Source organism: Neolamprologus brichardi, chromosome 16 (assembly GCF_056152115.1).
Source record: "Neolamprologus brichardi isolate AB-2024 chromosome 16, ASM5615211v1, whole genome shotgun sequence".
Classification (NCBI taxonomy): domain Eukaryota; kingdom Metazoa; phylum Chordata; class Actinopteri; order Cichliformes; family Cichlidae; genus Neolamprologus; species Neolamprologus brichardi.
Genome location: NC_142119.1, coordinates 30,631,116 through 30,645,430, shown reverse-complemented (window position 1 = coordinate 30,645,430; position 14,315 = coordinate 30,631,116). Strand labels below are relative to the sequence as shown.

The 14,315-nt window shown below is 39.9% G+C and overlaps 1 protein-coding gene across 1 annotated transcript in view; it reads left to right on the top strand.

Moving 5' to 3' along the window:
• The first annotated feature begins 2,441 nt into the window (after nucleotides 1-2,441).
• Nucleotides 2,442-14,315, top strand: part of dars1 (aspartyl-tRNA synthetase 1) — a 33,264-nt gene continuing 21,390 nt past the window's right edge. Inside the window, exons 1-4 of the mRNA XM_006799108.3 lie at nucleotides 2,442-2,590; nucleotides 10,564-10,666; nucleotides 13,825-13,854; nucleotides 14,205-14,262. Coding sequence (XP_006799171.2) covers nucleotides 2,568-2,590; nucleotides 10,564-10,666; nucleotides 13,825-13,854; nucleotides 14,205-14,262 — 214 coding nt within the window. The 5' untranslated portion in view covers nucleotides 2,442-2,567. The remainder of the gene's footprint in view (nucleotides 2,591-10,563; nucleotides 10,667-13,824; nucleotides 13,855-14,204; nucleotides 14,263-14,315) is intronic.

The window sequence follows — 14,315 nt, the reverse complement described above, 5'->3', positions numbered from 1 at the left end:
TTGACTTTTATCATTCTCTGTCATTCAGAAGTTCAATGACTCAACTTGGTCATTCTTTGACTCACAGAATGGAAATAATCATTTAGAACTGAAGTCTGAAGATGCAAAATAAGAAGGATTAAATCTGATATTATACAGTGACAACATCAAATATATTGCTTTGAACAGAAGCACCAGTCTTTCTGTTCTGAATCTTTTATCTTCTTTCATCACACTAAACATTTAATGTGCAAAGAACAAAGACAAGAGAGATGCTCGGGCTAGGAAGGACAACAATAGCTTTCAAGTAGAATAAAGCCATCAAATGGCTGCAGTACAATGCAGCCCTGGCATTTATTCAGTGGATTTCCATGTCTACATGTAGAAGAGGTGAGAAGTCCTTGCATCAAGCTGCTGTGCCATGCAGTGCAGTCATTCATTCGTTCAAAGCTTCAACTGAGATACATTTCCATGTCTTTACATATAGAAAAGGTGAGAAGTGCTTCCATCCACCCACAAAGTTAGTGGGTATTTTCCTCTCACAGTAAAGCAGAATTAAACATGAGGCGCTTTTTGGATTTGGAAATGGACCCAAACGATCCAGAATTAGCATAAGAGTTTGCTTTTATCACAAAGTGCAGGAAAATACCCTTTACTGTATTCACATAACTCACATAACTGTTCTTGATCCGCATTCCTTTTTGCTGGATGGTGATCATCACAACTATCGTGTGCAAGATTGCACTCAGATGACACATATCAGGGTTATGCACTACTCGAGTGAATTGATATCAGGTATTGAACACAGAAATATCTGTATCATCTGTTAATGGACTTGACTGATTATACGTTTTGATCATTTCCTTTTCAGAAACACAGAGCATCGGTCTAATAAAATGGATACGCAGATGCCGTTTTCCTGACTAAAGTGCCCATTTAAGTGCATAAATTTTAAGTGGTCAGCCCCCCGAGGGAATCCATCCTTGGCTGCAAGAAGGTGCCCTTTCATCCATTATTAAAGCCATTATTCTCTCTGTTTGGTCAAAATATACTGTTGAACAACTCAAGTCTACACTGCTACCCTACTGCACTGCCAGTGTTGTGTTTTTTGTTGCAAAACATCAATATCCTCTCTTGCAAAAATGCAAACTTTCTGACATGTGATGTAGCAGGCAAAACAAACCCGTGCAGAGAAGTGTTTCTTGTTTGGCTTTCTGGGTTAAAGGCCAAAGCTGTTGAAGTAGGCAGGAAATTGTTTCAATTGGTCATTCATTATCTCTATGGATTCTGGTGCAAAGTTTCAGACTGGGACTTCAGCCTATTGTTCAGTGTGCGCAGAGGCTCATTTAACTGTTCCTGTCGAGAGATGTATATTAAAATTATGAGTGACATGTCCGGTAAGCGCAGAGATGATTTTAAAGGACTAATGCGAGCTAAGCAGGAAAGAAACACAAATGCCACAGGGCGGTTACATGCTCCACTAAAGGTTATGTTGTTTTGGTTGAAAAGTGAGCAGCAGGAAGGCTGCTTCCTCTATCAGGAGCTCCTGTGGGTAGCAGCCTGAGAAAAGCTTTGATGACACCCCCACTGTATTCAAACCACCATCACTCGCTGTGCACGTCGTTCCTCCAAAGGTCACTGGATACCTGGATGGACTTAGTGCACTCAACCAAAGGCGTGAAAGTAATTTCATGGAGTGTCACTTTTAGTGTTCATGTGGATGTGTAAAACAGCTCACACATGTGGTCACTTTTGTTGTTTTCCTTGTGTGTATGTTGCCATTGGTGGGTTCATTAGTTCAGATGTTATTTTCTTAAATGTAATTGTTTTGTAACCCATCAGTGAAATAAGAGTGATAAGCATACAATATTTTTTTTTTTTCAGGAAATAAAGTGCCATCAGTCCGTTTTTTGGCACCAACAATAATTTCTGTTATTAATAATAGTAACTCTTTAAAAAAATGTGTTCTGTTTAATCTGCAGAGTCCCACTTTAATTCATGATAACAAAGAAAAGTATGTGCACTGTAATTGCTTACTGGAAAATTCTTTGAACTTGGTATTTTAAATCAGCTGCCAATATTAAGTTTTATATTGGGGAAAAGACATTTTCTTTCATTTCAATTGTATAATATTATAACAGACTTTGGGCTTAGACATGATGTCGTTTTGGATCTAGGACTTACATCTGTTATCTCAACCTGTTTTTAGAGAATACTCTTTTATCGTCTCAGTCTGAACATTGATTAAAAAAAAACATGAGAAAAACAAAGGGCTTGAACGTGCTTCCTTGATTGTTTTGCACCTTTTCAACAGATTACTCTTGATTTATGTAAATTTCCTTCATTTGTTTGCAATAGGGCTGTTTTGTCTGCTCTGTCAACCTGCCGGATAAACCTCAGTCAGTCGGAACTGCGTAGTGTAATTTAGTTTCTAGCCGGGATCTCGAACATCCGGTATTCTGTGCGCCGTCAAAACAGGTCCCTTGTTCCCGTGCCCGTGCATGCTGCGAACAGCTGATGTCGTGCTCCTCACTGTCACACAGTCGTGAAACATTTTGTCCCAAGTTTTTACAAGCGAATAAGTCGACATGACGAAAGAAGAATTGCAGGGGTAAGAATATGAATAAAGTGTTAAGCTGTGCCTCATATCTCGGGGCGCAAAATGATCTTACTGCGGTATGCTAACTCGGAGAGCAGGCGGCTAGCATTGCCTTAATATGACAGATGATTGCATCAGACACTTTAAAGTTCTGCTGCTGCAAAATTAAAAGCTTAAAGGTGTCAGAAGTGTGAGACAAAAAACAAAACGAAGCCATGGCTAGTTTAACCTGCTCACATTACTGTGAAATTTGACTTCATACTGGCTTCACTCGATTTTCTGGTGAGAAGTTTTTAGAAGATAATACGACTTCTTAGAAGTGGTACAGGTGTTCTGATGGTTTTATAAGTGGGTTAAAATTGTTTTAAAACATTATACTTTACTTGTGTGTCTTTGCAGCTGAGTGAAACCTGGAATCTGAATTAAATAATGTCACATTTAAGCAAATTTTTCACACATTAGCTGCACTATATATACTTTCAATGCGTCATGTACAGCTGTGAGAAGTTTGCATAGTCTCATTACAGGCATGAATGATATGGTAATTGTTAATTGGAATGATTTCTTTGAACTGTTTTTTTAATTCCAGGGTGGAATGATTGTACAGTATAAATCTTTAATGAACTAACAAAGAAAACGGGACAAAGGAAACAAAATAGCTGTGCTTTTCTCTAGTCTAATGTCTAAGTCCAAAGTATACATACAGGTTTAACTGTATACATACACTCACTAATTTTAATAGTGCTAAATGTTCTAGGTCTTTTTTTTCTTGAAAGCCCTATTGTTAAGTCCTCATTAGTGATCACGATTGGCAACAACTGGTAGTTTCTCTTTCGAGCATGTAGCTGATCAAAATGCCAAGATTGTCAGCGCTAACAATTGTACACAAAGTGTTCAGATGTGTCACCACTTCGCCAAAGTTTGGAAGATGTTCATACCCAAAACCGGAACCACCAGGGCTCAAGCCTGTCATGAACTGGAAACTACTGTATCACCATCGTCACTGTCCGCTGCAGAGTTTTAATATCCGGTCTTTAAGTGATGACGTGATGAACCCTGCTTCCAGGCCCAAACCACTCTGCGTTTATTAAGGCTGCTGTGTTTTTAATGTGTTTTAATGCTTTGTATCTTGTTCTGTTTATTCTCAACAAGCCCCTAAAAACAGTCAGTGATCACTGTCGGCCTCTCTCGGCTTCTATTACCACTATTCATTTTAAAGTACAGTTTTTAAAACCTTACGATTTAACTACAGCCCAGCCGATGCAGCAGTATATGAATGACTAACCTCGTATTGCAGTTGCTCTCCTGACTGAAGTTCGGTCCGTTTACAGCATCCTGCCATGTGATTGCATTTTTCCCTAACCATTGGGAATCCTCACATGAACTTTTATTGAGTGGAAAAAAAGTTAGCATTCATCCTCCAGCTTCACTGTGTTTATATTATGCTAACATAACTGTGTTGCTAGCGATCACGTAGCACAGCATTATGTACCAGCAAGCAAAACCTGAGTAACCCTACAAAACATCACTGCTGTTTACTTTCCTGTCTTCATTTATGTCGGAAATGATAGCAGAGCTGTACGTCTTAATTTGTTGCAGAACTCTCTCAGTCTGAACATGGTATATTTTATTTAGCTGGAAATTAGCGAGCTAACTCCCGGCTAACTTCTAACTCCGTTAAATTTCATAAATTCTGTTTTCATTGATGCCTGCATGTTAAACTTAATTGTTACACCTGGTCCAGCAGCCACACTGATCATTTTATTACAGATGAAAGAATTTAGACAGCTTTTCAACTCTGAGTGATGCCGCAGTGATAGGTTGACTTAGGGACCTGCAGCAGATTTTTGCGCCCAGTCATGGCTAATGACATCAGACTTAAAGAGCAGATTGCCACGGACTAAGAGGCTGCTCACCAAGAAAGAAACCCATGCTCCAAAGTCAGTACTTCCAACTTTGACTGTAATTTGCAGTTGCCCACATTTACAAGCCAGATGCCTTCTAGAGAAAAGCTTTAAGGTCAAATGAGGCAGAGATTGCTGATAGGAGGAGTAAAAGTCAGGCTTTTAGACTTAAGACCACTGGGGCATCTGTCAAGCATGGTGGTGGTAGCATCATGTTCTGGGGCTTAGTTGCTGCCAGTGATACAGGTATAGTACACAGAGTGAACTGAATAAGTAAGGAGGACTACCTTTAAATTCTTCACTGCACCTAACATCAATAGACAGTTGAAACTTTGATTTAATTGAGTGTTCAAACAGGAAACTGATGTCCAACAAAAAATTGAAAACTGGATTTGGAATGGATAAAACAGGCTAACATTAAACTACTGGAGTGGCCATGTCTGTGTGAAGAAACCAACCAGTTTAAATGAACTCTACCAAATCTGCCATCAGTGGTCAAATCTCCAGCCAGAATCCCAGAAATTTGTTGATGGCTACGAAAAATGTCTGGTCGAGGTGTGACATTAAACCAAATACTAGTGTATACTTTTGACCACAACTGTAATTGCGAGAAGTCAGCTATTCCAATTATCCTTTCACTTTAAAATATGATACACTGATTCTATTACTTGCAAAGTTGAAAATAACTTTTACTATCATCTGTTCTCCTTTAAATGATAGCTGTGTTTATCTTGGGTTTTTGGAGGTCTGTATTCATTTTAAAGAAAATAATCTGGTGAGCAGAATGTTTGTCCTTTTCATACATGATTAATAACTTAAGAAGGCTAACAGCCCAGAGGATTTTAAAGAATAACTTTACTGGACAAAGGTAGTTTAAAAGTCACGTTTGCAGATGTCAGACTTGATGGTTTTTGTTCATGCTCATTCTAGAGTCTACTCGTGCCATTTCCATTTATGGGCCACATCAAAACTTTAAAGTGGATGGTTAAGTCATTCAAAACTACAATAGAACATGAGTGAGTCACCATAAAAATAAAAAATCAGCACATGTAAAGCAGAAAAAAAGTCCAAAGTAAATATCACAGTACTTACAATGTTTGTGTTGAGACTGCCAGCTTAGTTATTTGCAGACAAGCTGCTGTAAAGCTTTAGATTAATATCTCACCAGCCAGTTTGAATGAGTGGAGTCACCAGCTTGGTAACATGAAATAGAAGATTAATAACACATCAGTTCCCTTGTGTGCGCTGTCATTTTGCGTAGTGTTTCTCTCATTTCATGTTATTTAATATCAGCCACTGACATTATAGCTATAATCCTTAATCCCTACAGCTCCATGAGTCTATTATTGCCATTAAATGACTTGTGAAAGTTGACAGGTGCGAACGCAAAACATGTTTGAAGTGGCATGCGTTTTATTGGCTATTCTGGTAAGAGTCAGTAGTTTATGACTGCTTGGAAGGAGTCATAAAGGAGGAGGAGGAAGAAACAGGGAAACTGGGAGAGCCAGTGAAGTCAATGACTTTTAGCAACTTTAGGCAACTACAGGGGAAGAAACTGCTGAAGACACCAAGGAGAATGTCCCTAGGTAGCCTAATGCAGCGGTCCCCAACCTTTTTTGCGCCACGGACCGATTTATGCCCGACAATATTTTCACGGACCGGCCTTTAAGGTGTCGCGAATGAATACAACAAAATAAAACTAGTACCGTAACCGAAAAAAAGAAAATTTATTCATAACACACGTGAAAAGACCCAGGAAAACCGAGTAAACGATAAATACGATAACAAAATAACGCTGAAAACCGATTAAAAACCCTGAAAACCATACATTTCACACCTGAGCCTCAACTCTTGCGGCCCGGTACCAAACGACTCACGGACCGGTACCGGTCCGAGGCCCGGGGGTTGGGGACCGCTGGCCTAATGTATTTGTTTCTAGGTCACGTCAGTCAACGCTATCCCAACCACTTTTTGTTGCTAGTATTTTTTTAGCCTGCAGTGTCTTGAAGTTGCTCAATATCGCTGATGTTCAGTAGTCTCTGGTTGGTGTGACGTAGCTAGACACATCCCGTGTAGACAGTAGAAATGGCACAATACCACTTTTTTATATCCGATATCATAAATTTAGATATCTGCCGATACCGACATGAATCCGATATAGTCTATTTTATAATCAGTAAAACTGTTTTTTAATGTGTGTGTGTGTGTATATATATATATATATATATATATATATATATATATATATATATATATATATCTTGCTGCATTTTGTTCATACTCAAATTTAAAAAGACAAAACACTAAAGCTATTCTATTATACCTGTATGCAAAATTACACTGCACCCAAAATATTTTTCAGTTCAGTAATACTGATCTTTTCATTTAAACTTCTAGCAGAACTTTAAATCTAAGTATTTAAAGTAATATTTCAAAAAGTAATTTAAAATGCAATTTGATGCAGATTTCAAAAACTCTTTGGTTCTGAAAAAAAGAAGCACATCAGCACAAAATAATGTTTATGTTGAACAACGAAAAACATCAGGTTGTAAAATGGACCCTTTTATACTTAAAGCTTAACATAAATAGACATCCAGAGTGGAAAGCAGTGCAAATAAATGCAAACATGGCTTCATGACACTCATCTTTTGTCAAGATGGATGTAAGTGTAAGCTGTTTCTATCACATTTAGCCTGAGAGTGAATTTTGTGCAATTTCTGTGCAAAACTTAACACAAGTATGAATAAAAGTGTCTTTCATAGGGTTTTTTTGAACCACAGAACTGTTTAGGCTGCACTGCTTCCCCCCCCCCCCAAAAAAAAGTAAAGCTTGAGTCCATCCATTGTACAGTCAGACTTTGCTATGACAACGCACAAACATCTGAGCTCCATGTATCGGTTGTTAAGCTTAACGTAGGAATGCTTTACAAACATTCAGAGATGAACTTACACACTTGCTTTACGTCTCTGGGAATGCTTGCTTGGAGATGAAATGCTGGTTTGGCAGCACGTAGCGAGGCTCCAGATGCTTTCAGTGTGAAGTAACTCCAGACCACTAACAGGTCTCACACGCAACAGCCGCTCTGTCACGTGATGCACACTGCTCCAACTTGCTAAGGTGGTTTAGTCTACACTCTTCCTCAACCTCTCCCTCTCCATTAACTCCTCAATTCATCTTTATTCCAAGGAAGATTTATTCCACATTAGTGCCCAGATTAAGTGATGGGCACTAATGTGGACGAAAAATAATAATAAAAGAATAAGCTTCAAATTAAACACTAAAGCCTTAACTGTGAGTGTTCAGCGAGAATTTTTTTTCTTCTGGTTTTTAAGTACAAGTCACAAAACTAACCTGAGTTAGTTTTGTGAGGTGCTTTTGTGAAATGTAATAGATGGAGTTAAATTTTTATTTCTCCCCGATATCCATTCCAGTAATTTAGGTCTGAATCGGACTGATACTGTATATCGGATCGGTCCATCTCGAGCTTTCTGCTGCTCTGGTAACATCCTTTACACTGCTGAGTCTCAGCCAATGACTGGTACCACTTTGTTTCATATTAAACTATTATTAACTGTTTGTCTTTTATGATACGATAATATTAGAAATGTTGTTACAACAATATGTTGTGTTAGGACTTGGTAACTGTTGGGCACACGCCCATGTGATCTATACTACGCATGTGTTAACTGACAACTGCAAAAAAAAAAGCTGACTGTGCAACATATGGCAGTATGTCTGTCATTAAATGATGTGTTTTTAAGAAGTACAAAGGCTTAGAGTTTGCTGATTATAAATGTGTGTGGACATCTGCACCACAGGCTGATCTCACTCGCCTGAGGGGGGAAAGGCTGTTGATCCAGTTTAACGAATTCAGCCGGTTGGCAGAACACATAAGTAATCCAACCTGAGTGCATTTTAATTGGTCTGCTTTGTGCCGTTTTCATCCAGGTTCCAAACACGCTTATAGCACAAGGTAGCAACAGACCAACCAATAGGCTGCCTCAAAACTGTCTTTTAAAACAGGATAATGTGACAAAGAGTTTTAGGTGTAGGTGAGAAACATTTGAATTTCATGTGTGCTGAATTAGAATGAGCCTCGCCACCTGAATCGTGGTGTATTTTTTGTCATTTCAATGGGAAAATATATGGTGTGGTGCTAAATCATAAAAGATCTCAGTGGTGGTTGTTGGGACAGTGGTGTCACTTAGAGCTGGGCGATATATCGAGTTTTTAAAAAATATCGATATATTTTTATACGAGATATAAGATGTGACAATATCCTTTATATCGATATAGTCTATGTTACGTTATAACTATACTTGTGGAGCCACAAGTTTGCCTCTCTTTCGTCCACTTTTGTCTTTACGCAACATTACTCGGCCTCGCCCCTCCTTCACTGAACACAACTCCCCCTGCTCCCCCATCGCTTCACCTGCAGGAAGCGACAAGATGGACACGGAAAATCTCCGTTAACGAGTTACTGCGCATCGCCCAGTGCGTGGGGCTGGACGCCCTCAACGTGTTAGCTAGCTAACCACGCTAACGAGCTAACCACGCTAACGCCATGCAGCCCAGAGGCGCTGCACAGCCTAAAATCCTTTCATTTTCTCAAAAGTTGACAGCGCGCCTTATGTATGAATTCTGGTTGTGCTTGATGACCGCGAACCGATTTTATGTGGTACACAGTGCTCGGCAATCTGTCAAAAAATGTTTTAGTACGACTTTGGTAAGCTACGGTGCTTCACCGGTTGATGGATTGTCGGCGCATTACGGCTACCGAGGAGCCTCGCGGAGTGATACGTACTGTGCTTCAACGTAATATTACCCTACTGTGTATAAGGACCATAAATGGCACCTGTTAAGAGACGTGGTTACGAAGAGGATTTCAAACTCAATGCTGTCAGTCACACAGTAGAAGTTGGGAACAGAGCAGCTGTGAAATCTGTCTTTGTTATTATGCTCTGCGTCTGTTAGTTTACATTTTGACTGCACAATTGTGAGCTTTTTGTTAAACAACATTGTTTTCTTTTATTTATGGAGCATTATTATTTAATAAATGCTGATAATTTATTTTTGAGTAAATTTTATGTACATCTATCCTCTATGTTAATAAAAGTGCCTGTGTGACATCTGGGACACAGCTTTGACTAAGAACTCTCTTTTTGTTCTTACTTTATGGCTTAAAAAAAAAAAAATCGAGATATATATCTTATATCGCCGTCCAGGTAAAAAATATCGAGATATGAATTTTGGGTCATATCGCCCAGCCCTAGTGTCACTATTAAATGTGGATCCTTGGGGGAAGTACGAGTTTGGTCTGAAGTCAAAATATGTTGTGATTTCTGTGTCTTGTTTAGGTTTTATTGCTATTCATAGTCGGCCTTTGATCCGTGTTATTTCCTGTGACTAAATAGGAGCGGGTCCTTTATAGCTTGCGTGCTTCCTTCAGGATTAGACACCTGGTCTCATTCATACACCTGTCATCTTAGCACACGTTTACAACAGCTGACGGAAAAGCAAAAAGTCCCAATATTTTATATGATCGTTTTTATCTCTGCTTATCTTTTTTACCGTTATGTTTTTTTGTGACTTACATGTTCACCTACATATGAGAGTGTCTGTTGACCTGTTGCTTGCATAAACCAGATTTTTCTACAAGCAAAAGTTGAATACTTATCAGCTCCTGCGTTCTGTTGTGCTGTGTAGTATAGTGGTTGTTGTGCAAATACAGACATCTTTTACTTTCAGATAAGGCACGGTGTTATCACAGTGTTATCATAATTGAATGAGCTCCATTTTTCTATGCTAGATTTTCAGGCTAGCGTCTTCTTAAAGCTGCACTGTGTATCCAGGCGATCTTAGTTCAGACTTTTCTCGGCTGTGCCTCGGTTCACACAGGCTCCAGCAGTTTTTGTTTAGAACAACAATGGGAATAAAAGTAGTGCATACTTAAAGGCTGGAGGTGGTGATGGTTCAGAATTAATTTTCCCAGGCGGTCAATAACTTCCTTGTGGGATGCACAAGAAATAGGAGGTGGAAGTCGAAGGAAATGTTTATGTTGTGCGTTTCTTCCTGTTTCAGGGCAACAGAGGAGGAGCAGCAGGCTCAGTCAAAGAAAGCCCTGAAGAAACAGCAGAAGGAAGCGGAGAAAGCTGCAAAGAAGGCTGAGAAACAGGCCAAAATGGTCAGATGTTTTGTTTTCTTCTGTTTTGTTGTTTTGCATCCGCCACCCTTGTACAGCTGGTAAGGGTGTGACGTGCTGTTGTGTGGGCATTTGGGGTTCAGCTGGGTTGGAGACTCCATTGTTTAATTATTCCTGTCATTTTGGCTGTGTTTATATCCACCCAAACAAAGTGCTATTTTCTTCTACACCAAGTGAAAAGTTCCTTCCTAGTATGCCATTTGAACCATTTTGCCACTTATTGTGATACTGTGCTTTTGCCCACAATAAATGAAGCTGACAGGTGTGCTGTGTTGTGTTGGGTCGCCAACCTTCTGTCCCCTTCACCATGTTTCATTAAAAAAAATGGACAAACAAATCACACCTGATTTGAATTTGGCCAGTCTTCATCCAACTCCAGCAACTGTTATGTTTTCTCTTCACCCCCTGACTCCTGTTCTGATCACTTGTACAGCACACTCCATGTTTCATATTAACAATAATTTAGTCTATTATTTGCTAACATTTTATTCTGTCTTAAATGTCACTAGTACTAGCTGTTGATGCTATTACTACTAGTGGCAAGCCCACAGGAAGGTGGGTTTCTTCAGGCTGTGCCCTTGGGCTAAAGCCCCGTCACCACAGACTCTTCTTTAAGCACCCTTCTCAGGCTTGGCTCTAGGGTGAGGCCTCAGTAACTTTGGTTCCCAGACAGGGTGAACTGGTGCCTTGCATTCTTTTCTTTGGTTTTCTGAATCACTTTTGTCTGGCCCCTCACGCTAAACTAGGGTACTGGGCATTATTGGGATATGCAAACCCCTCCACTACAATAATGTAGAGATGGCAAGGAGGAGATCCTGGTGCAGACTTGATGAGCTAGAGAAAGTGGTTGGAGAGAGGGAGGTCAAGACTTCTCTGTCTACACTGCTGACCCAACGACCCAGACACGAGAGACAGAAAATTAGGGCTGGATGATAGAAAGATAAAGATAAAGATGGGTCAATATAAAGGCGATAACTGATTCTTTCTGTATTTTATGTATGAAGATAGTGCCGCATCATACCAATCATGTTGAAACAGAGTTGAAGCCACATCATGTTGGGCTGACACACAGAGTGTAGGAGGAGCAGCTGGCAGCAGCACATGTGCTAATCTCTGGGCTGTTGCAGCCGTACACACTAGTATTTCAGGAGTTTCAGCAAGATAAATGGCAACAACAACAACAGAACATGTTAATGTCAACTTGAGCAACAGCATTACGAAACACGACAACCCAGCAGATGCAGCCTGAGGCTTAAAACACGAGGACATTGTATAAGAGAAGGGTCCAATGAATTTGGCTCCATGGAGACATTCCTACATGGAGCCGCATGCACTGCAAACTGTGTCGAAAGCATGTTTCTGCAAAAGTAAGCACTTACAAATTGCAAATTTAAACGTATATCTTTGTTTAGGAGTAAAAAGGAGCGTTTAAGCTTGGCAGAAGTTATTATTTCATCTATATTGTGAAACATGTATGGGTATCGATTGATATAACCTAAACGGAGATATCACCCAGCCCTACACAAAATGAACAATGGATAGATGGGATACTAGATCTTTCAGCTGCAAAGACTTATCTCCCCATCGCACCAAGTGAAATGAACACATTTTCCACCAACGTGCAGATTGAGAAATATGTTTCTTGATGTCCAGTGATGCAGATGGATTAGTTTTTAGTGGGTTTCTGTAATGTCACAGTAACTAGTGAAGTCACATATTTATTCATATTACACAAACTTTGACATTTTGCTGAACTTCTGCTGTTGCCCAAACTTAGGCCGATGATCTGATAATAGTGGTGGTTTTTTTTGGGTGTCTCACATGTAATAAACACAGCGAACAGCAGCTCCACCCACTAAATGATGTGCAGATATGATGCTGCACATCCTATCCTGTGTTATCAGAGAACTGAGAGAGAAGCTGTTTGCTTGTTTAAACACGTGACTCAGCAAGCCTGCTAACCACTTGGACTTTTGATGCAATTATGGCTTCCAGACAAGGTCCTGACAATGTTCAGGTCACATTTGCTAATCGTAGTTTCAGATTAATACGCTTCTTTCCCTTTTAAGCTGTATTTGCTATGAAGGCCATGTAGAAACGGCACAAAAGTAGCAGAAAGTTTGAAAATTGTGAATTGGTAACATTTCTCCAATAATGAAATGCACAGATATTGATACTGATGTGATCTTACATATTTTTCTTTCCCGTAGGCATACCTTTAGAGCAGAATCTGCAGGATATAAATATGGGAATCTTTAGAAAATGTGCCATCTAGTTTGACACCCTTTGCATAGCCGTATCATGACTGAAGTGCCTGTGATAGTGAAAACAGCAAAGAATCCTTTCTTCCAGCTGAATTCATCCAGTCAGCATGTTTCATGGAAGAAGCAAGTGCTGTCACTGTTTAATCCAGTGGATATTGCTGCCTCTATCACTCTGGAATAGCAAGCATTGCCTAGGGGAAGAGCTCAAAGCTGAACCGAATGTTTATTGGGCCTTAGCTGTGTTATTTTCTGCTTTGCGCTTTTTTGCAAGGGTTTTCTGCCAGCACTTGTCGTTTTTGTGGGAGCGATGGGGCTCGGCTTGCTTCGTGGCCGTAGCCTGTTTGCATGCACATGATCACAAGCTGTAATATCATCCATCATGTGACGGGATTTTCACAGCAAGAATGGGCTATTCCAATTCACTCAACTGCCACTAGATATTTCTGTACACCAATGTCAATTTGCATAGAAAATGGAACTGTAACTTTTCCGAGACTCGATCTCATCGCGCTCTGAGAGTTATTTGCCCAGAAGTCAGCGCGGAGATAAAGAATATCTGTTCACTTACACTGTTTCTATTACAAAGCAATATCTCCTGCTGCCATTACTCATTGTCTTTGATGGGCTGGAGCAATGTGTGGATAAGCTGTGCATTCTAGGCATCTAAGTCTTGGCTCTGGGATTGAACTGCAGTCTATTATTTGTATTTAAATCCCTGGTAGCGTGAGATGAAAAATCGATTTACATGCCTGGTGTAAAAAAACAACAACAACATTTTAAGTTGGATGTTTTAAACTTTTAATTAATTGATAGTCCTCTTGTTGTGATTTCTTAGTTATTTGTCCTTTAAATCCCTTTCTCCTCTTTGTGTTTCAGGCTTCTGAACAACAAAGCGCAGAGGAAGATGTAAGTGGCTCGTAGAGATCACAGCACTCGTCCTCCGATACAAGCTCTCTGCTTCTATGACTGACTTTGATTTTGGCTCCTGTGCATTCACACCGTGGCAACAACTTGTATGCAAATACCTGCACGCATACCTCTCCCTGCCTGTTTTCTGTTCAGTTTTTTTATGATAAGCCCCATTATCTGTTGTGTCTGTCTAAGATGTAGTAGACAGACAGACGTCAGAAGCTTATGAAGTCAAAGTGGCAGAACTGTCTCGGAGAACAAAAAAGTCCACGTGCATGCGTCAGTACTGTTTTCATTTAATGGTTAAATGAAATGCTGCTAAAGATTTCACCCTTTTGATTTTCAAGGACTTTGCCAAGGACCGATATGGTGTGTCAGCTATGGTCCAGTCCCAACAAAAGCCGGGTTAGTATGGGAGCTACTTTCTTCACTCATCGGCATTTCATATCTGAAAGCGG